Source organism: Coenobita brevimanus, chromosome 102 (genome assembly GCF_032717465.1).
Source record: "Coenobita brevimanus isolate Jiangsu-jjx chromosome 102, ASM3271746v2, whole genome shotgun sequence".
Taxonomy (NCBI): Eukaryota; Metazoa; Arthropoda; class Malacostraca; order Decapoda; family Coenobitidae; genus Coenobita; species Coenobita brevimanus.
Window position 1 is genome coordinate 35,955,617 of NC_137055.1, and position 26,170 is coordinate 35,981,786.

At 46.4% G+C, this 26,170-nt stretch overlaps 1 protein-coding gene across 4 annotated transcripts in view; it reads left to right on the top strand.

Moving 5' to 3' along the window:
• The window catches only part of pum (pumilio), a 494,630-nt gene that overhangs the window by 175,950 nt on the left and 292,510 nt on the right, over window positions 1–26,170 (top strand). For all 4 annotated transcript variants that reach the window (XM_080284657.1, XM_080284659.1, XM_080284658.1 and 1 more), the window contains one exon: window positions 2,040–2,069. In XM_080284657.1, coding sequence (XP_080140783.1) covers window positions 2,040–2,069 — 30 coding nt within the window. The remainder of the gene's footprint in view (window positions 1–2,039; window positions 2,070–26,170) is intronic.

Consider the following 26,170-nt stretch of genomic DNA (forward strand, 5'->3'; position numbering starts at 1 on the left):
GGTCATACAGTGTGACCTCAGGGATAAGGGACTGAATAAGGAGGCTGCCAGAGATCGAGTAGCATGGAGAGCCGGCATCAGGTGACCAAGGCCGACGCGTGCAAGCATGTTGGAGCCTTTAAAAACGAAACGAACGATCCCAGCTAGTGTTGCGTCTGGTAGTTTCGTCAGGGGACATGAGTACGTGAAGGGGTTAATGGGGAGTGTTTAAAATCGTCTCTGCAGGTAAATAAAATCGTCTGGAGGTAGCTAGAAGGAAAGATTAAGTCGCCGGTGTGAAGGGGTTAAGGGTTCATTGCCCCCCCTACCCGTTCTCCAAGGGCGCTCCCCCCTACCCCCTCCCTCAGATGCTCTTCTCTTAATCTAACTTGCTTCTCGACTCACTCTCTCTCTCTCTCTCTCTCTCTCTCTCTCTCTCTCTCTCTCTCTCTCTCACACACACACACACACACACACACACACACACACACACACACACACACACACACACACACACACACACACTTATCCTATACAGTTACCAAGTTGTGTGTGTGTGTGTAGTACCTGCTTCCCTACACACACACACACACACACACACACACACACACACACACACACACACACACACACACACACACACACACACACACACACACCAGTTGACAGCTAACAACACCAGCTCCACCAAGCTTTTTTTTTTTTATCATTGGTGTAAAGCTCTCCACTTCCTCCTGACGTCATTCTTACACCACCAAGGCCTTCCCCTCTGAGCTGCCTTCTATCACCTTTGCTTATTTTCCTGGTATTATTCTGGTATTTTCTTGGTATTATTCTGGTATTTTCCTGGTATTATTCTGGTATTTTCTTGGTATTATTCTGGTATTTTCCTGGTATTATTCTGGTATTTTCTTGGTATTTTCCTGGTATTATTCTGGTATTTTTCTAGTATTATTTCTGGTATTTTCCTTGTATTTTTCTGGTATTATTTTGGTATTTTCCTGGTATTATTGGGACTTTTTTGCCTGGTATTGTTTTTGTTGTAATATAACTGGTATTTTTAAGGTTCTCTCTCTCTCTCTCTCTCTCTCTCTCTCATGTTAGTGCTTTACATCCATCTATCCATCTATCTGTCTGTCTGTTTATTGATAGATAGTGGTTTGTACAGAATTGTGGCTGGTATTGTTTCTTTCAGTGTATGTCTATATCGATCAACTATATCTACATAGCTTAATTGCTAGTAGAGATAGATAGATAGATGGATAGATAGATAGATAGATAGTGAGTCACAATTTTGGGTGGTGAAGCGTTTCCATTCAGTGTAAAGTGTGTGTGGGGGGGTTACTAGGAGCCATCGGTCTATCCATCCATCTCTCTATCTATCCATCGTATCTATCCGTCTGTATATTGATAGATAGATAGATAGATAGATAGATTGTGATTCAGAGTTGTGGGTGGTGTAGCGTATCCAGTCAGTGTAAAGGCTGTGTGTTGAGGTTATAATGAGGCGGGGTTGACTGACTGGGATGGGGTGGAGTTGCCAGTTATAGCTAGAAGGCAGAGCTGTGTGTGTGTGTGTGTGTGTGTGTGTGTGTGTGTGTGTGATGGCGTTTTTTGTTTATTTTGGCATTTCTCTGTTTAGTGTCTCGTCTTTTTTCGTCATCTTTTGTATTTCCTTCTCTCCCTTTGTTTCTTTTCTTTCCCCTCCTCTTCTCTCCTCTTTTTTTTTTTCTTCCCTTCTCTGTTGTCTTCCCTTCACATCCCATTTCTCTTCTCTCACTTCATCCGTCTGTCTCTGCTTCTATCTACCTCTGTATTTCCATATACATACCTATCTACGAATATACCTATCGCTATATCTATCAGTATATGTATAAATGTATAGCTTACATAATTAAATACGAGACAGAGGGAAGGAATAAGGAAGGGACGCAATGGGGTTAAGATGTTTGCCAAATCTTACATAACTTTCAAGATCTGTGTAACTTTCAATATTTATGTAACTCTTTATCTTCCATTTTAGTGCTGTGTGTAATAAAGCAATTCCTTCTCCATTACAGGTTAGCAGACGAGTGGAATACGGACAACAGGTAAAGGCAAATTCACACCTGTACGTAATTTACACCTGTGTTGATCAGCGATGGAGATTTTTATGATAGTATGACCTTGTGTGTGTGTGTGTGTGTGTGTGTGTGTGTGTGTGTGTGGAGTGTTGTACAGGTGCACAGGCGGCACTGCAGGTGCGACTAGGTACCCAGCCTGCACTTGTTTTCACGTCCAGGTATGCTGCATTGTAATTAAGACGCATTTTACGCAGGTATATTTGGGTGCCTTTGAGTACTATATAAACTATGCCTTTCTTGTACCGGAGGGGGTGTTTGAGGTGTAGGCGTGGTGTGGTGTGGTGTGGTATGATGTGGTATTTGTGGTGGTGCTGATGGTGATGGTGGTGATTTTTTAAAAGCGTTGGGTGTGGTAGAAGGGGGCGTGGGGAGTGTGTGTGTGTGTGTGTGTGTGTGTGTGTGTGTGTGTGTGTGTGTGTGTGTGTGTGTGTGTCAGTGAATATGTGACGTACTGTGCCACTGTAAGGTAAGTCTGGTGAACAGTAACTTTTGCAGCGATGAAAGTATATAGAATTATGTTTTATGAAGGTAGGTGTAATTAGTAGTGGCAGTAGTGATGGTGTTTATGGTGTAGCGGTGTGGAAAATGGTGTTCTTGACCCTTTCATTATAAAAAGAATTAGTTTTTTCTTTAATTTTCTTTTTATTTTCACCATCTCGATTTTTTTTTAAAGTGAAGGCAGACATTCTTTTGGCAGTGAAGTGTGGAGTTACAGGAAAGGGTTATAGGTGTGGAGTTATAGAAGTGTTGTGGTGTGGCATTGTAAGTGGGGAGTGGAGTTGTAAGTAGGGTATAAGTGTGCAGTGATAGTGTTGTGGCGTGGGGTGTAAGTGTGGGGAGTGGAGTTATATGTGTTGTGGAGTGGTGAAGTGGAGTTTAAGGTAAAGGGTATAGGTGTGGAGTGGATGAGTGTTGTGGAGTGGTGGAGTAAAACATAAGGGGTACAGGTGTGGAGTGGATGAGTGTTGTGGAGTGGTGAAGTGGAGTGATAGGAGTGTTGCGGAGTGGTGGAGTTACGAAGGTTTGTGGAGTGGTATTGCGTGGGTGTAGATGTGTCGGCGTGTAAACTATATTTATGCTACATTGAGTGACGTGTAGGCAGAAGGGCACACACACACACACACACACACACACACACACACACACACACACACACACACACACACACACACACACACACACACACACACACAGGGTTGCCAGTTCAGCGTTTTCCCCACTAGATCTGGAAATTTTCACTTTGTTTATTAATGTTTACCTTCAAGAAATCTGGCTGAATTTTAGCGATTTTTGCAGTCTGAGCGAAATTCTATAAGATGTTAGCATTTTTTTTTTCTTAGCGATTTTGAGTTCTATTTTTTTTTTGGGGGGGAGGGGGTATTTTTTTGGAGTGCAGGTGAGGGGACGGGAAGTGGGGATGGGAAGAGAAGAGGGGAATAGAGGGGTGATTTGAGAATGGGAGGAGAGAGGGAGGGGAAACTTAAGGATGCAGAGATAGGGGAGGGGAGGTATACGAAGAGGGTAAGGGGGGGGGTAATGGGGGTGAGGAAGAAGGGGAAATGAGAGGAGAGGGGAGGGAGGGTGGGAATGTTGAGGGGATAAAAGAGAGAGGGAGTGAGGGGAAGGGGAGGTGAATGAAGGTGAGAGAGAAAAGGGGGGAGGTTGGAAAGGAAAGAACAAGGAGAGAGAGAGAGAGAAACACGCAGCCTGTTGCATCAGGTTGCTCTCCAACTCTTCTTCCACCCCCAACCTACCTCTCTCTCTCTCTCTCTCTCTCTCTCTCTCTCTCTCTTTCTCTCTCAGGAGGGGAGGGGATAGCAAAAGATGAGATGGGAAGGGAAGGGAAGGAAAGGAAGGGAAAGGGAAGAGAAGGGAAGGGAAAGGAAAGGGGAGGGAAAGGAAGGGAAGGGAAGGGAGGAAGTAACATAAAGGGAAGGAAGAACACCTTGGTCAGCTGATTACCTTTATGCCTCCCACCTGCTGCTAGAACCACACATACACACACCTACACATGCACGCACACACACCTACATGCACACACTAACGCGTACCGTACAGGATGAAGGAGAGGAGGAGGGAGGGGAAGTGAGGAAGGAGGAGGAGGAACAGGGGAGAGAAGGAAGGGGAGGGAAGATGAGAGGGAGGAAAAATTGAAGAGAGGTGCGAGGAGGGGGAGAAAAAGTCGTGTGTGTGTGTGTGTGTGTGTGTGTGTGTGTGTGTGTGTGTGTGTGTGTGTGTGGTTGCGATGGTAGCCGTGTAAACTAACACACACACACACACACACACACACACACACACACACACACACATTCTTAACTAATGCATACCGTCGTGGAGGATGTATTTACTGTTACTTGTATGCTTTGGCGAATCCTTGAAGTGTGTGTGTGTGTGTGTGTGAGAGAGAGAGAGAGAGAGAGAGAGAGGAGGTAGGGAGGAGGTAAAGGAAGGGTAGTAAAGGAGAGAGAGTACGAGTAAAGATAGTAAAGGATGGACAGTAAAGAAAGTAAAGAATTGATAGTAAAGGGAGGGTGTTAAAGGAGAGAGAGTAAAGAAAGAAAAGGGTAGTAAAGGAGGGATAGTTAACGAAGATAGTAAAGTAAATGAAGGATAGTACGATTAAAGTAGGGGATAGATAGAGGAGGGGTAGTAAAGGATAGATTGTAAAGAAAGTAAAGGAAAATAGTAAAGCGAGGTAGTAAAGGGTCGATAGTAAAGGTAAGATACAAGGATAAGTAGTAAAGGAAATAGTAAAGGCAGGTAGTAAAAGATACAGTTTTTATTAAAGGATATGAATCAGTGTTTAGGAAATGGTGGTGGTGGTGGATGTGTGTGTGTGTGTGTGTGTGTGTGTGTGTGGTGGAGACATGAGAAGGAAATGCTTGTAAATGATTTAATTAGTGGGGTTACATTGTTTGGGGAGGGGAGAGAAGTGTGTGTGTGTGTGTGTGTGTGTGTGTGTGTGTGTGTGTGTGTAAGGATGTGCTTGTAAGTGGCCTAATTGTTTAAGTTACATCATTTTGGGGGGTCAAGAAGGGAATGGGAAGGAGGCGTGGGAGGTGTCTGGGGAAGGAGGGAGGGAAGGAAAGAAGGAAGGAGGGAAAGAAGGAAGAGTATAGAGATATAAAGAAATCGTTAATAATAGGGAAGAAAATGGGGCTAAGGGAAGAAGAGGAGGAAGAAACAAAAGAAAGAAAAGCGAGAGGGAGGAAGAACAGGAAGAAAGGATATGGGATCAGAATGAGGGAAGAAGGGAAATGTGGAAATGGTAAAGAATCAGGAAGAAAAAGGAAAAGAAATGGAGGAAGCAGAGGAAGGACCAGAAAGGAGGAAGTAACATGTCGTGAGATAGGAAGAAGAATTGAATACGATTGGAAAAAGAGAGAGAAAGAGATAGAGAGAGAGACAGACAGACAGACAGACAGACGAGGTGGAGACAGTGGGAGAGTGAAATAGGGATGAGTGGGAAAAGAGGAAAGAAGAAAAGAGTGTAGTTGAGAGAGAGAGAGAGGGGGGATTCTCAGAGGGCTCTTGCATAAGCATTACACAAACGGTATTTATATCTCTTCAGTAATTCTCTCGCTCTTACACTTTTCCTTATCGTGTTCTAAGATTTTCACTTCACCCTATTAAAGATTTTGAGTTTTTTTTTCTCATGGGTTATTCAGCGTTTTATTTTTATTATTATTTTTTCGAATTGTTTTTTGTTGTGGGTTATGCATGGTTGGATTTCTGGTTGTTGTTGTCGTTGTTATTATTATTATTATTATTATTACTCTCCTCTTTCCTCCCTCTCTTCCCTCCTCTTTTTCCTCCCCCTTCCCCTTCCCCTTTCCTCCATTATTTTGCCCCTTAACGTAATTGTAAGCCCAGTCATGGGACCCCTTGCCCTCCCCCTCCCTCATTTTCCCCCTCCCTTCCCCTCCCCCATTTCTCCCCTCCCTCCCCCTCCCCCTTGTTCTCCCAGCTCTTCCCCTTTCCTTCCCCTTCTCTATCTTTCTCTCCCCTTCCATTCTCTCTCCCTGTTTCCTCCCCTCTGTCTGTCCTTCCCCCCTTCCTACCCTTATCCTGTGTCTAGCTCTCCCCTCTTTCTCCCCAATCTTCCCTCTGTCTTCTCTCTTCCTCTCCCCTAACCCCTCTTCTCTCCCCGCTCCATCCCTCCCCTCCCCAGCAGCACACTGCCACTGCTACTACCCCCACCATTGCTACCACCACTACCATTCTCTAATACCAACGCCATTCCCAGTACCTTAATTGCTCGTACAGGTGTCATTAATTTACCTACTTGGGGATCTGGTATGGTGATTAGCTTCTTATGCATGTCACCACCACTGCCATCATCATCATCATCATCATCATCATCACAAACTATCATCACTTCCACTCATCATCACAACCTAGCATCACCACACAACTGTGATCACTTCCCTTCATCGTCATCATCATCATCATCATCCCTACAGTAAGTGGGTAGACGTGTGTGTGTGTGTGTGTGTGTGTGTGTGTGTGTGTGTGTGTGTGCCGGTAGGGAGGGCAGACACCTGAGACAGATCAATGTTTTAGTGTAGGGGCGGGCGGGAGTGGGAGGGTGGGGGAGGATGGGGAGTGGGTGGGGAGGAGAGGGGACGATTCGGGATTGGGCGGGTAGGGGAGGGAAAACTGGGGAATAGGTGGGGAGGAGAAGGGAGGGGAGGGGAGGACTGGGGATTGGGTGGAGGGAGAAGGGAGGGGAGGACTGAGGATTGGGTGGGGAGAAGTGGGGAGGACTGAGGATTGGGTGGGGAGAAGTGGGGAGGACTGAGGATTGGGTGTGGAGAGGCAGACGGGGAGGGGAGAGGAACAGGGGGAGAAGTGGGAGGAAGGAGAGTGGAGAGTGATTTTGTGAGAATGGCGTGGGGAGAAGGAGAAGAGCAAGGAGAGGAGTGGGAGGGAGTGGGGTGAAGAGAAGAGCAAGAAGGGGGGGAGGAGAAGGGAGTGAGAGGGGAGGAGAAAGAGTGAAAAGCTAGTGGAGAAACGAGAAAGAAGGATGAATGATGATGATGATTTGATGATGATGATGATGATGGTAATAATGATGGTGATGATGGCGATGATGATGATGATGGTGATGATGGCGATGATGATGATGATGGTGATGATGATGATGATGCAGGGGAGGAGGGATGGAAAGAGCAAAGGAAGGGAGGAAGGGAAGAAGTGTAGAAAGGAAACTGATGGAAGTTGAGAAGAAAAAAGGTAGAGAGGGAAGAAAGCAGTAATTCTCTCTCTCTCTCCACACACACACACACACACACACACACACACACACACACACACACACACACACACACACACACACACACACACACACACACACACACACACACACACACACACACACACACACACACACACACACTCTTGGTGGTAGTCACGTTCTTGGCTGTGGGTTGTTGGGGTGGCAGACTGGTTGACTCTCTCTCTCTCTCTCTCTCTCTCTCTCTCTCTCTCTCTCTCTCTCTCTCTCTCTCTCTCTCTCTCTCTCTCATCCAGTATATTCAACTCTATATATATATTTCTCAGTATATCAATGTATCTTTTTCCTTATCTTTATCAATTTTTGCATCTGTCTAACCACCATTCATTTATCAGTTCTTTATAAATTAGTAAAGCCTACGTCTTGAAGAAATGCGTATATTCTTACAAGACAGTGGATGATCTGGAGAGAATTATAAGGCATTTATGTCTCTGTTCTTCCTTCCTTCCTTCCTTCTTTTCATTCGTTCTTTCCTTCCTTTCATTCGTTCGTTCGTTCCTTCTTTCCTTCCTTCCTTCCTTCCATCATTTATTTATTCTTTCCTTCCTTCCTTCCTTCATGCCTTCCTATCTTGCTACCTACCTTCCTTCCCTCCCTTTTTCTTCCTTCCTTCTTTCCTTCCTTCCTCCCCTTGCCTGACCCTGCATCCAGTGAGGGGAGGGGTAGGCAGTGGTGTGTATAATATTCAAAATCCGTGACTCTCTCCAGTTCACGCATATTCTTCTCCGCTATACCCAGTTCACCCCAGGGTCATGAGAGAGAGAGAGAGAGAGAGAGAGAGAGTATGATTTTGTAGTTATGTTTATTTGCACCTAGATATATTCGGAATTTCTCTCTCTCTCTCTCTCTCTCATTGCAACTTTTTTCTCTCAACCTGGCATTTCTCTCTTTTAAAATTTTCTTCTTCCTCGTTTCCTAGTTTCATAATATCTGCCTCACTTTATATCACATCTTATTTCTCCATCTTTTCTTGTATATAAATTTCCTTCCTTTATTTTTCTCCTTCCTTCCTCTTTTTCCCTGTCCTTATTACTCCCTCTGGGTCCTTTATTACCCTCTTCCTATACACCGTCATTATCCTCATTATGATTTATTTTTCACTGTAATTTATCTTTGTCAATATTTTATCATTCGTCTTCTTCATTTTTCTCACCTTGTGGCTGTTTTTTCTCACCTCTTTCGTTCTGCATTTCATCCTGTATTGCTTTCTACTCCTCCATCCCTTTCCTTTCCTTCCCCTTCCCTCCTTCATTCCGAGCCTTCCTTTCCCTCCTCTTCCCTTCCCTTCCCTTCCCTTCCTCTCCCTTCCCTCCTTCATTCCGTTTCTTTCTTTCCCTTCCCTTCTTCATTCCCTTCCCTTCCCTCCTTCCTGTCTTCCTTTCCTTCCCTTTCCTCCTTCATTTTCTTTCCCTCCCTCCCTCCCCTCCCTCCCCTCCCCTTCCCTCCCGTTCTGTTTCTCTGCAAATGTACGAAGTAATCTCTTCATCTATTCAGTCACACCTTTACATATCACCTTTTTCTTCTTTTTTTTTTTCCCTATTGACTTTTCCTTTCTCTTTCCCGGGGGCAAGTTTTTCCCCCTCCCCCTCTTGGTGCCTTTCAGGTGAGATTATTAGAGCAGATATGTTTTTTTTTTTTTTTTTTTTTGGGGGGGGGGGCATTTTTTTCTGTTTTTTGTACCATATATATTTTTTTAGTGTTATGGTAGCGGTATATTTTTTGTTGGTTTCATTTTCTTATATATATTTTCTGTTATTTTAGTTATTCTGTCATTGGTTTTTTGTTTAGGTGTTTTTCCATGGGTGTGTGTGCGTTTTTTTTTTTCTCAGTTACGGTTCTTGTGTTTTTCTTCATCTCTTTGTGTTTGATTCGTAAAAGGTTTGTGTGTGTGTGTGTGTGTGTGTGTGTGTGTGTGTGTGTGTGTGTGTGTGTACTAGTAGAGGGAGAGAGAGAGAGAGAGAGAGAGAGAGTATTTGTATGTTATGTAGGTGTTGTGTGTTACCTCATCCTCTTCCTTGTTGCAGTTAAATGGAAATGATGATGATGATAATGATGATGATGATGATGATGAGTGGTGGTGTTGATGATGGGTGAATGATGAGTGGTGGTGTTGTGATGAGTGTGATGGTTGATGATGGGTGGATGATGATGATGATGATGAGTGTGATGGTTGATGATGGGTGGATGATGATGATGATGATGATGATGAGTGGTGTTGATGATGGGTGGATGATGATGATGATGATGATGAGTGTGATGATTGATGATGGGTGGATGATGATGATGATGATGATGAGTGGAGGTGTTGATGGTGGCGATGGTTGCTGGATAATGACTGATGATAATAAAAATAATGATGATGCTTTTATAGAACTGCCAAAAGGTATTTATCACGGAAGAGTAAATAGAATCATCAGTTCAATTACGCCAGAACATCGTCAGCAGTTAAAGTGATAGGGAAGGGGGTCGAGGGGGGAGGGGGTCGAGGGGAAGGGGGTCGAGGGGGGAGGGGGTCGAGAGGGGGTGGGGGCGACCTTGCAATCACTCAATCGCCGTTCAAGGTGTTCTAGTTGCACCGTGTCCAAGGCTGCAACGGATGGATTGGTGGTCACTGTTGCACACTTGAGGGAAAGAGAGGAGGGGGGAGAGAAGGGCGATGGGGTAAGGAGAGAGAGGGAGGGAAGGGAGAATAGATGAGGGGAGAGTCGAGGAAGGAGGTAGAGTTGAGAGGGGAGGAGAGAGAAGGGCGATGGAGTGAGGAGGGGAGAGGGAAGGAAGGTAGAGTAGATGAGGGGAGAGTAGAGGAAGGGGTTAGAGTTGGGAGGGAGAAGGGAGTGGAAGCTTTAGGGAAGGAATTGGAAGGAGAGAGGAGAACGAGTGGGGAGTTGGGGAGGGGGGCTGAGGATATTGGTGATGATGATGATGATGATGATGATGATGATGATGATGACAACCAATCCAGTATAATAATAACAAAGAGACAAAACCTAACAACATTCACCTTCTACTAGAACAACAACATCCCTTCTCTTCCTCTCAACACAGCCCTTCACAAACACGCACACACGAAGGGGTTAACGTGTGTGTGTGTGTGTGTGTGTGTGAGAGAGAGAGAGAGAGAGGGATAATGGGAGATAATTTGGCGTCACTCTTCTCGCCGCTTTGTCTCTTTCCGGCCATTGTGTTGTTGTATGCAAGTCAATATCAAGCCCTTTTATTTTATTTATTTATGTATTTATTTATTTATTTGTACGTTAAATATACTCTTCATTAACCTCTTCTCTGCCACACATCTCGAGGGTTGAGTAAAGAAAATAAAGAAAAATAAATCATCGTATGGAAGAGTTTTTTATTGATTTTGTGGAGTGAGTTATTCCCGTAATCTTGTTCTCATTTTCTTTATTCTTCGTCGCCTTTTCTTTAGTCTTCGTCAGCGCACACCCTGCCCTGACTCTCTCTCTCTCCTGTGTGTGTGTGTGTGTGTGTGTGTGTGTGTGTGTGTGTGTGTGTGTGTGTGTGTGTGTGTGTGTGTGTATCCCCATATATAAAACTCTTATTTATTGGAAAGATGCAACAGTTTCAGCCCTACTTGGACCCTCTTGCTGTGTGATGCCCAGGAGGTACCCGTGCGTGCGTGCGTGTCTTCACCTCACGGACTCCATTCGTGAGGTGTTGTGCCGTAATCGTGAGCTTTGTATGAGGGTAGAGCTTTATCGGCGCCGCAGCGTGCAGGGTATATGAAAGCCACCCGTCTGTACTCCTCTTTTGTTTTGTTTTTTCTTTGTATGGTTTTTATTCCCTCCCTTCTCTCCTTCCTTTCCCTCCCCTCCCCTCTTCTTCCCTCCCTTTCCTTCCCCTCCCACCCCTTCCCTTGCCTCTTCTTCCCTCCCCTCTTCTTCTCCTCCTCTTCCCTCTCCCCTCTCCCTGCCTCTTAACTCCTTTCTCTTTTCTCCCTTTCCTTCAATCTCCCTCTTCCCCTTCCTTCCTCTTCCTCTCCCTCTTTCTTTTCTTCCCATCCCATCCTCCCATCCTAACCCCCCCAACCATGCGTGCTCCCCATCCCGGCCCTCTCTCTCCCGTCAAGTCCTCTTTTTCCCCTCCCCTCCCCTCCCCCACTCCGTTACATGCTCTTGACCCTTGCTTCATACCCCCTCCCCCTCTTGCGTTTTCCTCTTTCCTCCCCTCCCCTGCACCAGGCCCACCCCCCTTCTTCCCTCCTTCTTTTTCCCCTCCCCCTTTTCCTTCCCCTTCCCCTCCTCCTCGTCCTCCTTTCCTGTCTCACTGCAACACTTATTCCTTCCAGGCCCTCCTCTCCTCCCTTCCCTCCCTCTTTTCCTTCTTTCTCTCCCTCTTTCCACTTTTTTCTCTCCCTTTCCTCTTTTTTCTCCCTCCTTTCCTTCTTTCTCTCCCCCTTTCCTCTTTTTTCTCCCCCTTTCCTCTTTTTTCTCCCTCCTTTTTCTCCCTCCTTTTTCTCCCTCATTTCCTCGAACTCCACACACACACACACACACACACACACACACACACACACACGTGGAGTAAATATAAGAAGTGTCCTCACCCCAGTCTGTCATTATGCTTTTGGAAATGATCAAGTCTGCCGTCAATTTTATTGTATTTTTTCTCCGGACGATGTAATTCAGTTCAAGAAGGAAGGAGGGAATAATGAAGACTTATCCACACCATAAATCGGCTGTATGGCATTAAGGCTTGCATTGATGTGGGAGGTCCTTAACTCGCAATATAAATCCAAACATCTAACCTGATAGGAGTAGAGGGAAAATAAAGGCCGGAAGAAGCACTGAAATATCAAGAAGAGATGTAGGGCAGAAGAGGACAGTATGGAAAGAAAGACTGGAGGAAGCAAGGCCCATTTTAGTCGCCTCCTACGACAGACAGGGATGCTGGGGAAGTATTGTGTCCCCTCCACCCCAGGCTGCGATGGTCAGTGTAACCAAGCATGTTACGTCGAGGTTATATGTTGGTAGATTTATATGTATAGATAACAGTAGGTACATATAGATAAATAGATAAGCATATGAGTGGATGTTAAATAAAGACTGATAAAAGGAAGATGTTAATAAAGTAAGATGAAGATGTTTTTAGGCAGTCCCCCGGGTCCTCGGCAGTCCTCCGCCAGTGCTCATCCGTTGTCACAGGCACTGCCCTGTTGTTCCCGGCACTCCTCCGTTGTCCCCGGCACTGCCCCGTTGTCCCCGGCACTCCTCCGTTGTCCCCGGCACTGCCCCGTTGTTCCCGGCACTCCTCCGTTGTCCCCGGCACTCCTCCGTTGTCCCCGGCACTGCCCCGTTGTTCCCGGCACTCCTCCGTTGTCCCCGGCACTGCCCCGTTGTTCCCGGCACTCCTCCGTTGTCCCCGGCACTGCCCCGTTGTCCCCGGCACTGCCCCGTTGTCCCCGGCACTCCTCCGTTGTCCCCGGCACTGCCCCGTTGTTCCCGGCACTCCTCCGTTGTCCCAGGCACTGCCCCGTTGTCCCAGGCACTGCCCCGTTGTTCCCGGCACTCCTCCGTTGTCCCCGGCACTCCTCCGTTGTCCTCGGCACTGCCCCGTTGTTCCCGGCACTCCTCCGTTGTCCCCGGCACTGCCCCGTTGTTCCCGGCACTCCTCCGTTGTCCCCGGCACTGTCCCTTCGTCCCTGGCAGCCCCCCGGGTCTCACATCGTGGGTGAGAGGGGAGGGAACCTTTCAAGTTAATATTTCTTCGTTTAGTGACTCTGAATTTAACCATCTCCTTGTGTTCACTCAGAAGATGGGATCTCCTTCTTATTCTTCTTTGCTTTGTTGTCTATCCCACGTTTCGATTTTTTCTTCTTGGCCGTGTTTCTCCCCATACACCCACACAGATTTTTAACCTTTCGCCAAAATGCGGAAAATCTGGATCCCTTGTTTTTCTCAGACTCACCGTCCTCGCCATTCGCTGACTTCGGCTCGTCACTCGTCTCTTCTTCTTCACCTGTTTCGCTCAGCACATTTTTTTCCGATTCTGCCAGAGCTTCGTCAGTAAAGGTCTTTGTCATTTCTTGTCTCTTGTCTCCATTCACATTATCTTTTTCCTCTTCCTGTGTTGTTTCTTCCGTCTGCTCTTCATCCACATTATCTTTTGCCTTTTCCTTGTCTTGGCTCTCCCCATCCGCAATCTCTTTTTCAGTGCCCTTTTTCCTCCTCAGTACACCACCTTCTTGATCTTTCTCAGCCGTCTTTTTAACAGTCGCTTGTGCATTGAGAATGCTTCGTTCCCAGTCCTCGTACTTGCCCAAAACTTCCTCATCCCAGGGGTCAACCCACGCCTGGCTGACGTGAACACCTAATGTGACCTTGGAGGGGGAGATGGGCGTCAGGGTGCACTCTTGACCCCTAGGTGACTCAGGGGAGGGGGAGGGGGAAGGGAAGGGGAGGTAGGCGAGGCAATGTACTCCCAGCCGTCCCTCCTGGGTGTACAGTGAATTAAGTCTTTTGGCAGCTCCGACAAGAGTGGGGGCTCCATCGCCCCACGGAAGGTGTCGTAGCTGCTTCCGATGCTCCACAGTTCCCGGAAGAGCATGTCATCGTGCGTGAGCGTGCAAGCCTCTGAATCAGGTTGGCTATCCATTTTTCCGGTGTCTAGGCAAAGTTTCCCTCACCAAAACAAGATGATGACGAGGGTACCGAGTGATTTGAATGGCAAGGGTACTGATTGATTTACTTGATTTCCCACGAGCGTGTTTGTACGATTTGCGAGGCGTTGGTTGAATCCTGTTTTGTGTTCAGGAATAACGAAAACTCTAATTGATTTCTTGTAGTTATCTAGGAACCTGTCTTCTTCAACTAGAATGATAACAGCGATGATAGTAATGATGATAATAGAAGTAGGGATAAAGATAGGGTAGATAGTAATTATGATGATAGGGGTAAAGATAAAGGCAGGATAGATAGTAATGATGATGATAGGGGTAGTAATAAAGACAGGGAAGATAGTAAAGATGATAGGGGTTAACAGTAGATGGTAAATATAATAATAATAGTAGCAGTAAAGTGAGCGAAGATAGTTATAGTGATGATGCCTTAGTAAAGATAGCAAGATAGTAATGATGATAGTGATGATAGTAAAGCATTAAAGTTAACAGGAATTATAGTAATGGTGTTCGGAAATAAAGACGATGCTATTTTTCGTAGTGATGATGATGTACCCGAATTGAAGACTATGGTTGTGATGATATTGACGAAGGTAGCACTGATGAGAGAAAGAGAGAGAGAGAGAGAGAGTGATCATTCAGTATATTTATTCATCTGCCTATCAGTGATTCTCTCTCTCTCTCTCTCTCTCTCTCTCATATCCAAATCTGAATGAAATATAGTACTAGAACAATAGAAAAAAAATTAGAATAGAAGTTAAATTGCTTGAATGAAGTGTTAAGGTACAGAAAGATTGGACGTGATTGGGGGAGGGTGGAGGCAGTAATGTGAAGGGTGTTAGGTGGTGTGAATGGTGTGGGTACCGATGTGGTGTGGTGTGATATGTGGTAGTTTTTGTTAAGTTGTGGTGTGGTGTGGCTGATAGGTGGTGTTGTGTGGTGTGGTGTGGCTGGTATGTGGTGTGGTGTGACTGGTATGTGGTGTTATGTGGTGTGGTGTGACTGGTATGTGGTGATATATGGTGTGGTGTGGCTGGTATGTGGTGTTGTGTGGTGGTGTGACTGGTATGTGGTGTTACGTGGTTCGGTGTGGCTGGTATGTGATGCTACGTGGTGTGGTGTGACTGGTATGTGATGCTACGTGGTGTGGTGTGGCTGGTATGTGGTGATATGTGGTGTGATGTGGCTGTGGTAAATGTGGTGTGGCTGTGGTGGTGTGGAGTAACGCGCTTCCCCCCGTGCTCTGTGCTCTGCTTTAGTGTGGCTCTTGCGGGGGGGCGCCTTGCAGGGGTGGTGGCGTTCTGCTCTCGGCCCTTCGTATGAGAGAGAGAGAGAGTGATACAAAGAAATACATAGAAGAATAGGTACAGGGGTGGCATGAGTTGAAGCAGGCCGGTAGGTAGGTAGGTAGGTAGGCAGACAGGTAGGCAGGCAGGCAGGCAGGCAAGTAGAGGTAGCACTACAGAATTCAAGGCAGGAGGAGAGGATGGAAGGGACACATGGAGAGGATAGAAAGCAGATGGAATGGGTAGAAGAGGAGAGGATAGCTGGTAGAGAGAGAGAGAGAGAGAGAGAGAGAGAGAAGAGGAGAGGAGAAGAAGGAGAAAATGAGAAGAATGGAAGGATGAGAGGAGAGAATAGAGAACAGGATAGTGTAGGAGAGGAGAGGAACGACTGAAAAGAGAAAAGGGGAATGAAGAGGAGAGGTGAATGTTAGAGAGAGAGAGAGAGAGAGAGAGAGCGTTGAGGCAGATAAGCGTTAAAGGGATAGGACGAACAAACGTCAGAGAACTAACCATATTGAGAAGAGAAAATGAAGGAGAGGGAAAAGGAGGAGAAGGAAGGGAATGGAGGAAAGAGGGAGGAAAAGGGAGAGGGAGAGGAGAGGGAAGTGAGGGACGAGAATGAAGGAAAGAGGGAGGAAAAGGGAGAGGGAGAGGAGAGGGAAGTGAGGGACGAGAATGAAGGAAAGAGGGAGGATAAGGAAGAGAGGAGAGGGAAGAGAGTGGAGCAGAGACGGAGGAAAAAAAAGGATAGGTAGAGACAAATAAGGGAGGAGAATGGAGGAAAGAGGGAGAAAAAGGGAGAGGAGAGGAGAGGCAAATGAGGGAGGAGAATGCAGGAACAAGGGAGGAAGAGGGAGAGAGACGGAGGAGAAAGAGGGAGGGAAGGAAGATATTGAGTAGGGTGGATGGGAAAGAGAACACAGGAAAAGGATGGATGGGAAACAGAGGAGAGGAAAAAGGAAGAAGAGAAGGAAGGAGAGAGAGAGAGAGAGAGAAAGAGAGAGAGAGAGAGAGAGAGAGCAGCTGAGGGGAGGTGAGAAAGGCGTTAGATTGTGGGTTTGGTAAAGCGTGGGGAAAGTGGAAGAGGGGACGTGAGGGGAAGAAGGGGAGGGGAGAGGAGATGAGTAAGGGGAAGGGGGAGGGGAGGGAAAAGGATAGGGGCGGGAGAAGAGAGGAGGGTAGGTAGAGGAAGAGGGGAGGAGAAGGGGAGTGAAGTGAAGAGGGGAGTGAAGGGGGAGGATAGGGATTAGGGAAAATGGGGAGGGGAGATTGGGGAAGGGGATGGGGGGTGGAGAGTGAGAGGAAGAAGGGTGGAGTGAAGATTGAAGTAAGGGAGTGAGGGGAGGAAGAGGGGAAATGAAGTGAGGGGAAGAAGATAGGAGTCTGTTGAATAGGAGAGGGGAAAGCGGGACGAGGGGATGGGAAGGGGGAATGAGGAGAGAGGAGGGGAGGGGAAGAAGGAGAGAGAGGAGGGGATGGGGAGAGAGAGGGGACGGTGAGGGGGAGACGGTGCGTACGTTTATTGGAAAAGGGGAGACGCGGTGGTAGTAGCGGGGAGGAGTGAAAGGAAGAGAAAATAGAGGAAATTGGAGAGAGAGAGAGAGAGAGAGAGAGAGAGAGAGAGAAATGTACGTTTAAAATCCATTGCATGTCTGGAATATTAACTCGAAAACAAATAAAAAAAATATTGAAAACGTGAACTCAAGAAAAATGCGAAAAATGTATATTAAAATTGAGGCAAAAAATCGAAAAAGATATTACAATTGTGAACTAAAAAAAAAAGAAAAGAAATGTCAGCGCAGTACTTTGAGAAAAAAAATAATTACGTAAAAAATGATCCTGTTAAAAAAAAAAAAAAGGAAAAATGTGCTAAAAATATTGATAGGTAGATAGGTAGGTGGGTAGGTAGGTAAGTACGTAGGTAGGTAGGTAGGTAGGTTGGGAGTAGGTGGATAAATAATGGATAAAAAGATAGATAGATAGGGAGGGAGGTAAATAGATGGATAGATAGATAGGTAAGTAGGTAGGTAAGCGGGGAGGGAGGGAGTAGGTAGATAATTAGTTGGATAGATGAATAGGTAGGTAGAGAGAGATAGGTAGGTAGGTTAGGTAGGTGGCTAGATAGATAGATAGGAAGACAGAAAGTACAATTCCCTTTCAATAAGTAGAATTCAGGAAAAAACAGTCGTGTAAATAATTGACACACACACACACACACACACACACACACACACACACACGTGGAGTAAATATAAGAAGTGTCCTCACCCCAGTCTGTCATTATGCTTTTGGAAATGATCAAGTCTGCCGTCAATTTTATTGTATTTTTTCTCCGGACGATGTAATTCAGTTCAAGAAGGAAGGAGGGAATAATGAAGACTTATCCACACCATAAATCGGCTGTATGGCATTAAGGCTTGCATTGATGTGGGAGGTCCTTAACTCGCAATATAAATCCAAACATCTAACCTGATAGGAGTAGAGGGAAAATAAAGGCCGGAAGAAGCACTGAAATATCAAGAAGAGATGTAGGGCAGAAGAGGACAGTATGGAAAGAAAGACTGGAGGAAGCAAGGCCCATTTTAGTCGCCTCCTACGACAGACAGGGATGCTGGGGAAGTATTGTGTCCCCTCCACCCCAGGCTGCGATGGTCAGTGTAACCAAGCATGTTATGTCGAGGTTATATGTTGGTAGATTTATATGTATAGATAACAGTAGGTACATATAGATAAATAGATAAGCATATGAGTGGATGTTAAATAAAGACTGATAAAAGGAAGATGTTAATAAAGTAAGATGAAGATGTTTTTAGGCAGTCCCCCGGGTCCTCGGCAGTCCTCCGCCAGTGCTCATCCGTTGTCACAGGCACTGCCCTGTTGTTCCCGGCACTCCTCCGTTGTCCCCGGCACTGCCCCGTTGTTCCCGGCACTCCTCCGTTGTCCCCGGCACTGCCCCGTTGTTCCCGGCACTCCTCCGTTGTCCCCGGCACTCCTCCGTTGTCCCCGGCACTCCTCCGTTGTCCCCGGCACTGCCCCGTTGTTCCCGGCACTCCTCCGTTGTCCCCGGCACTGCCCCGTTGTTCCCGGCACTCCTCCGTTGTCCCCGGCACTGTCCCTTCGTCCCTGGTAGCCCCCCGGGTCTCACATCGTGGGTGAGAGGGGAGGGAACCTTTCAAGTTAATATTTCTTCGTTTAGTGACTCTGAATTTAACCATCTCCTTGTGTTCACTCAGAAGATGGGATCTCCTTCTTATTCTTCTTTGCTTTGTTGTCTATCCCACGTTTCGATTTGTTCTTCTTGGCCGTGTTTCTCCCCATACACCCACACAGATTTTTAACCTTTCGCCAAAATGCGGAAAATCTGGATCCCTTGTTTTTCTCAGACTCACCGTCCTCGCCATTCGCTGACTTCGGCTCGTCACTCGTCTCTTCTTCTTCACCTGTTTCGCTCAGCACATTTTTTTCCGATTCTGCCAGAGCTTCGTCAGTAAAGGTCTTTGTCATTTCTTGTCTCTTGTCTCCATTCACATTATCTTTTTCCTCTTCCTGTGTTGTTTCTTCCGTCTGCTCTTCATCCACATTATCTTTTGCCTTTTCCTTGTCTTGGCTCTCCCCATCCGCAATCTCTTTTTCAGTGCCCTTTTTCCTCCTCAGTACACCACCTTCTTGATCTTTCTCAGCCGTCTTTTTAACAGTCGCTTGTGCATTGAGAATGCTTCGTTCCCAGTCCTCGTACTTGCCCAAAACTTCCTCATCCCAGGGGTCAACCCACGCCTGGCTGACGTGAACACCTAATGTGACCTTGGAGGGGGAGATGGGCGTCAGGGTGCACTCTTGACCCCTAGGTGACTCAGGGGAGGGGGAGGGGGAAGGGAAGGGGGAGGTAGGCGAGGCAATGTACTCCCAGCCGTCCCTCCTGGGTGTACAGTGAATTAAGTCTTTTGGCAGCTCCGACAAGAGTGGGGGCTCCATCGCCCCACGGAAGGTGTCGTAGCTGCTTCCGATGCTCCACAGTTCCCGGAAGAGCATGTCATCGTGCGTGAGCGTGCAAGCCTCTGAATCAGGTTGGCTATCCATTTTTCCGGTGTCTAGGCAAAGTTTCCCTCACCAAAACAAGATGATGACGAGGGTACCGAGTGATTTGAATGGCAAGGGTACTGATTGATTTACTTGATTTCCCACGAGCGTGTTTGTACGATTTGCGAGGCGTTGGTTGAATCCTGTTTTGTGTTCAGGAATAACGAAAACTCTTATTGATTTCTTGTAGTTATCTAGGAACCTGTCTTCTTCAACTAGAATGATAACAGCGATGATAGTAATGATGATAATAGAAGTAGGGATAAAGATAGGGTAGATAGTAATTATGATAATAGGGGTAAAGATAAAGGCAGGATAGATAGTAATGATGATGATAGGGGTAGTAATAAAGACAGGGAAGATAGTAAAGATGATAGGGGTTAACAGTAGATGGTAAATATAATAATAATAGTAGCAGTAAAGTGAGCGAAGATAGTTATAGTGATGATGCCTTAGTAAAGATAGCAAGATAGTAATGATGATAGTGATGATAGTAAAGCATTAAAGTTAACAGGAATTATAGTAATGATGTTCGGAAATAAATACGATGCTATTTTTCGTAGTGATGATGATGTACCCGAATTGAAGACTATGGTTGTGATGATATTGACGAAGGTAGCACTGATGAGAGAAAGAGAGAGAGAGAGAGAGAGTGATCATTCAGTATATTTATTCATCTGCCTATCAGTGATTCGCTCTCTCTCTCTCTCTCTCTCTCTCTCTCTCTCTCATATCCAAATCTGAATGAAATATAGTACTAGAACAATAGAAAAAAAATTAGAATAGAAGTTAAATCGCTTGAATGAAGTGTTAAGGTACAGAAAGATTGGACGTGATTGGGGGAGGGTGGAGGCAGTAATGTGAAGGGTGTTAGGTGGTGTGAATGGTGTGGGTACCGATGTGGTGTGGTGTGATATGTGGTAGTTTTTGTTAAGTTGTGGTGTGGTGTGGCTGATAGGTGGTGTGGTGTGGTGTGGTGTGGCTGGTATGTGGTGTGGTGTGACTGGTATGTGGTGTTATGTGGTGTGGTGTGACTGGTATGTGGTGATATATGGTGTGGTGTGGCTGGTATGTGGTCTTGTGTTGTGTGGTGACTGGTATGTGGTGTTACGTGGTTCGGTGTGGCTGGTATGTGATGCTACGTGGTGTGGTGTGACTGGTATGTGATGCTACGTGGTGTGGTGTGGCTGGTATGTGGTGATATGTGGTGTGATGTGGCTGTGGTAAATGTGGTGTGGCTGTGGTGGTGTGGAGTAACGCGCTTCCCCCCGTGCTCTGTGCTCTGCTTTAGTGTGGCTCTTGCGGGGGGGCGCCTTGCAGGGGTGGTGGCGTTCTGCTCTCGGCCCTTCGTATGAGAGAGAGAGAGAGAGAGAGAGTGATACAAAGAAATACATAGAAGAATAGGTACAGGGGTGGCATGAGTTGAAGCAGGCCGGTAGGTAGGTAGGTAGGTAGGCAGACAGGCAGGCAGGTAGGCAGGCAGGCAGGCAGGCAAGTAGAGGTAGCACTACAGAATTCAAGGCAGGAGGAGAGGATGGAAGGGACACATGGAGAGGATAGAAAGCAGATGGAATGGGTAGAAGAGGAGAGGATAGCTGGTAGAGAGAGAGAGAGAGAGAGAGAGAGAGAGAGAGAGAGAGAGAGAGAGAGAGCGAGAAGAGGAGAGGAGAAGAAGGAGAAAATGAGAAGAATGGAAGGATGAGAGGAGAGAATTGAGAACAGGATAGTGTAGGAGAGGAGAGGAACGACTGAAAAGAGAAAAGGGGAATGAAGAGGAGAGGTGAATGTTAGAGAGAGAGAGAGAGAGAGAGAGAGAGAGCGTTGAGGCAGATAAGCGTTAAAGGGATAGGACGAACAAACGTCAGAGAACTAACCATATTGAGAAGAGAAAATGAAGGAGGGAAAAGGAGGAGAAGGAAGGGAATGGAGGAAAGAGGGAGGAAAAGGGAGAGGGAGAGGAGAGGGAAGTGAGGGACGAGAATGAAGGAAAGAGGGAGGATAAGGAAGAGAGGAGAGGGAAGAGAGTGGAGCAGAGACGGAGGAAAAAAAAGGATAGGTAGAGACAAATAAGGGAGGAGAATGGAGGAAAGAGGGAGAAAAAGGGAGAGGAGAGGAGAGGCAAATGAGGGAGGAGAATGCAGGAACAAGGGAGGAAGAGGGAGAGAGACGGAGGAGAAAGAGGGAGGGAAGGAAGATATTGAGTAGGGTGGATGGGAAAGAGAACACAGGAAAAGGATGGATGGGAAACAGAGGAGAGGAAAAAGGAAGAAGAGAAGGAAGGAGAGAGAGAGAGAGAGAGAGAGAGAGAGAGAGAGAGAGAGAGAGAGAGAGAGCAGCTGAGGGGAGGTGAGAAAGGCGTTAGATTGTGGGTTTGGTAAAGCGTGGGGAAAGTGGAAGAGGGGACGTGAGGGGAAGAAGGGGAGGGGAGAGGAGATGAGTAAGGGGAAGGGGGAGGGGAGGGAAAAGGATAGGGGCGGGAGAAGAGAGGAGGGTAGGTAGAGGAAGAGGGGAGGAGAAGGGGAGTGAAGTGAAGAGGGGAGTGAAGGGGGAGGATAGAGATTAGGGAAAATGGGGAGGGGAGATTGGGGAAGGGGATGGGTGGTGGAGAGTGAGAGGAAGAAGGGTGGAGTGAAGATTGAAGTAAGGGAGTGAGGGGAGGAAGAGGGGAAATGAAGTGAGGGGAAGAAGATAGGAGTCTGTTGAATAGGAGAGGGGAGAGGAATGAGGGGATGGGAGGGGGAATGAGAAGGAGAGAGGAGGGGAGGGGGAGAGGGAGAGAGGAGGGGATTAGGAGGGAGAGGGGGAGAGAGGAGGGGAGGGGGAGACGGTGCGTACGTTTATTGGAAAAGGGGAGACGCGGTGGTAGTAGCGGGGAGGAGTGAAAGGAAGAGAAAATAGAGGAAATTGGAGAGAGAGAGAGAGAGAGAGAGAGAGAGAGAGAAATGTACGTTTAAAATCCATTGCATGTCTGGAATATTAACTCGAAAACAAATAAAAAAAATATTGAAAACGTGAACTCAAGAAAAATGCGAAAAATGTATATTAAAATTGAGGCAAAAAATCGAAAAAGATATTACAATTGTGAACTAAAAAAAAAAGAAAAGAAATGTCAGCGCAGTACTTTGAGAAAAAAAATAATTACGTAAAAAATGATCCTGTTAAAAAAAAAAAAAGGAAAAATGTGCTAAAAATATTGATAGGTAGATAGGTAGGTGGGTAGGTAGGTAAGTACGTAGGTAGGTAGGTAGGTAGGTTGGGAGTAGGTGGATAAATAATGGATAAAAAGATAGATAGATAGGGAGGGAGGTAAATAGATGGATAGATAGATAGGTAAGTAGGTAGGTAAGCGGGGAGGGAGGGAGTAGGTAGATAATTAGTTGGATAGATGAATAGGTAGGTAGAGAGAGATAGGTAGGTAGGTTAGGTAGGTGGCTAGATAGATAGATAGGAAGACAGAAAGTACAATTCCCTTTCAATAAGTAGAATTCAGGAAAAAACAGTCGTGTAAATAATTGACACACACACACACACACACACACACACACACGTGGAGTAAATATAAGAAGTGTCCTCACCCCAGTCTGTCATTATGCTTTTGGAAATGATCAAGTCTGCCGTCAATTTTATTGTATTTTTTCTCCGGACGATGTAATTCAGTTCAAGAAGGAAGGAGGGAATAATGAAGACTTATCCACACCATAAATCGGCTGTATGGCATTAAGGCTTGCATTGATGTGGGAGGTCCTTAACTCGCAATATAAATCCAAACATCTAACCTGATAGGAGTAGAGGGAAAATAAAGGCCGGAAGAAGCACTGAAATATCAAGAAGAGATGTAGGGCAGAAGAGGACAGTATGGAAAGAAAGACTGGAGGAAGCAAGGCCCATTTTAGTCGCCTCCTACGACAGACAGGGATGCTGGGGAAGTATTGTGTCCCCTCCACCCCAGGCTGCGATGGTCAGTGTAACCAAGCATGTTATGTCGAGGTTATATGTTGGTAGATTTATATGTATAGATAACAGTAGGTACATATAGATAAATAGATAAGCATATGAGTGGATGTTAAATAAAGACTGATAAAAGGAAGATGTTAATAAAGTAAGATGAAGATGTTTTTAGGCAGTCCCCCGGGTCCTCGGCAGTCCTCCGCCAGTGCTCATCCGTTGTCACAGGCACTGCCCTGTTGTTCCCGGCACTGCCCCGTTGTTCCCGGCACTCCTCCGTTGTCCCCGGCACTGCCCCGTTGTTCCCGGCACTCCTCCGTTGTCCCCGGCACTGCCCCGTTGTTCCCGGCACTCCTCCGTTGTCCCCGGCACTGCCCCGTTGTTCCCGGCACTCCTCCGTTGTCCCCGGCACTGTCCCTTCGTCCCTGGCAGCCCCCCGGGTCTCACATCGTGGGTGAGAGGGGAGGGAACCTTTCAAGTTAATATTTCTTCGTTTAGTGACTCTGAATTTAACCATCTCCTTGTGTTCACTCAGAAGATGGGATCTCCTTCTTATTCTTCTTTGCTTTGTTGTCTATCCCACGTTTCGATTTTTTCTTCTTGGCCGTGTTTCTCCCCATACACCCACACAGATTTTTAACCTTTCGCCAAAATGCGGAAAATCTGGATCCCTTGTTTTTCTCAGACTCACCGTCCTCGCCATTCGCTGACTTCGGCTCGTCACTCGTCTCTTCTTCTTCACCTGTTTCGCTCAGCACATTTTTTTCCGATTCTGCCAGAGCTTCGTCAGTAAAGGTCTTTGTCATTTCTTGTCTCTTGTCTCCATTCACATTATCTTTTTCCTCTTCCTGTGTTGTTTCTTCCGTCTGCTCTTCATCCACATTATCTTTTGCCTTTTCCTTGTCTTGGCTCTCCCCATCCGCAATCTCTTTTTCAGTGCCCTTTTTCCTCCTCAGTACACCACCTTCTTGATCTTTCTCAGCCGTCTTTTTAACAGTCGCTTGTGCATTGAGAATGCTTCGTTCCCAGTCCTCGTACTTGCCCAAAACTTCCTCATCCCAGGGGTCAACCCACGCCTGGCTGACGTGAACACCTAATGTGACCTTGGAGGGGGAGATGGGCGTCAGGGTGCACTCTTGACCCCTAGGTGACTCAGGGGAGGGGGAGGGGGAAGGGAAGGGGGAGGTAGGCGAGGCAATGTACTCCCAGCCGTCCCTCCTGGGTGTACAGTGAATTAAGTCTTTTGGCAGCTCCGACAAGAGTGGGGGCTCCATCGCCCCACGGAAGGTGTCGTAGCTGCTTCCGATGCTCCACAGTTCCCGGAAGAGCATGTCATCGTGCGTGAGCGTGCAAGCCTCTGAATCAGGTTGGCTATCCATTTTTCCGGTGTCTAGGCAAAGTTTCCTCACCAAAACAAGATGATGACGAGGGTACCGAGTGATTTGAATGGCAAGGGTACTGATTGATTTACTTGATTTCCCACGAGCGTGTTTGTACGATTTGCGAGGCGTTGGTTGAATCCTGTTTTGTGTTCAGGAATAACGAAAACTCTTATTGATTTCTTGTAGTTATCTAGGAACCTGTCTTCTTCAACTAGAATGATAACAGCGATGATAGTAATGATGATAATAGAAGTAGGGATAAAGATAGGGTAGATAGTAATTATGATGATAGGGGTAAAGATAAAGGCAGGATAGATAGTAATGATGATGATAGGGGTAGTAATAAAGACAGGGAAGATAGTAAAGATGATAGGGGTTAACAGTAGATGGTAAATATAATAATAATAGTAGCAGTAAAGTGAGCGAAGATAGTTATAGTGATGATGCCTTAGTAAAGATAGCAAGATAGTAATGATGATAGTGATGATAGTAAAGCATTAAAGTTAACAGGAATTATAGTAATGGTGTTCGGAAATAAAGACGATGCTATTTTTCGTAGTGATGATGATGTACCCGAAAAGAAGACTATGGTTGTGATGATATTGACGAAGGTAGCACTGATGAGAGAAAGAGAGAGAGAGAGAGAGAGAGAGAGTGATCATTCAGTATATTTATTCATCTGCCTATCAGTGATTCTCTCTCTCTCTCTCTCTCTCTCTCTCTCTCTCTCTCTCATATCCAAATCTGAATGAAATATAGTACTAGAACAATAGAAAAAAAATTAGAATAGAAGTTAAATTGCTTGAATGAAGTGTTAAGGTACAGAAAGATTGGACGTGATTGGGGAAGGGTGGAGGCAGTAATGTGAAGGGTGTCAGGTGGTGTGAATGGTGTGGGTACCGATGTGGTGTGGTGTGATATGTGGTAGTTTTTGTTAAGTTGTGGTGTGGTGTGGCTGATAGGTGGTGTTGTGTGGTGTGGTGTGGCTGGTATGTGGTGTGGTGTGACTGGTATGTGGTGTTATGTGGTGTGGTGTGACTGGTATGTGGTGTTATGTGGTGTGGTGTGACTGGTATGTGGTGATATATGGTGTGGTGTGGCTTGTATGTGGTGTTGTGTGGTGTGGTGACTGGTATGTGGTGTTACGTGGTTCGGTGTGGCTGGTATGTGATGCTACGTGGTGTGGTGTGACTGGTATGTGATGCTACGTGGTGTGGTGTGGCTGGTATGTGGTGATATGTGGTGTGATGTGGCTGTGGTAAATGTGGTGTGGCTGTGGTGGTGTGGAGTAACGCGCTTCCCCCCGTGCTCTGTGCTCTGCTTTAGTGTGGCTCTTGCGGGGGGGCGCCTTGCAGGGGTGGTGGCGTTCTGCTCTCGGCCCTTCGTATGAGAGAGAGAGAGAGAGAGAGAGAGAGAGAGAGAGAGAGAGAGAGAGAGAGAGAGAGAGAGTG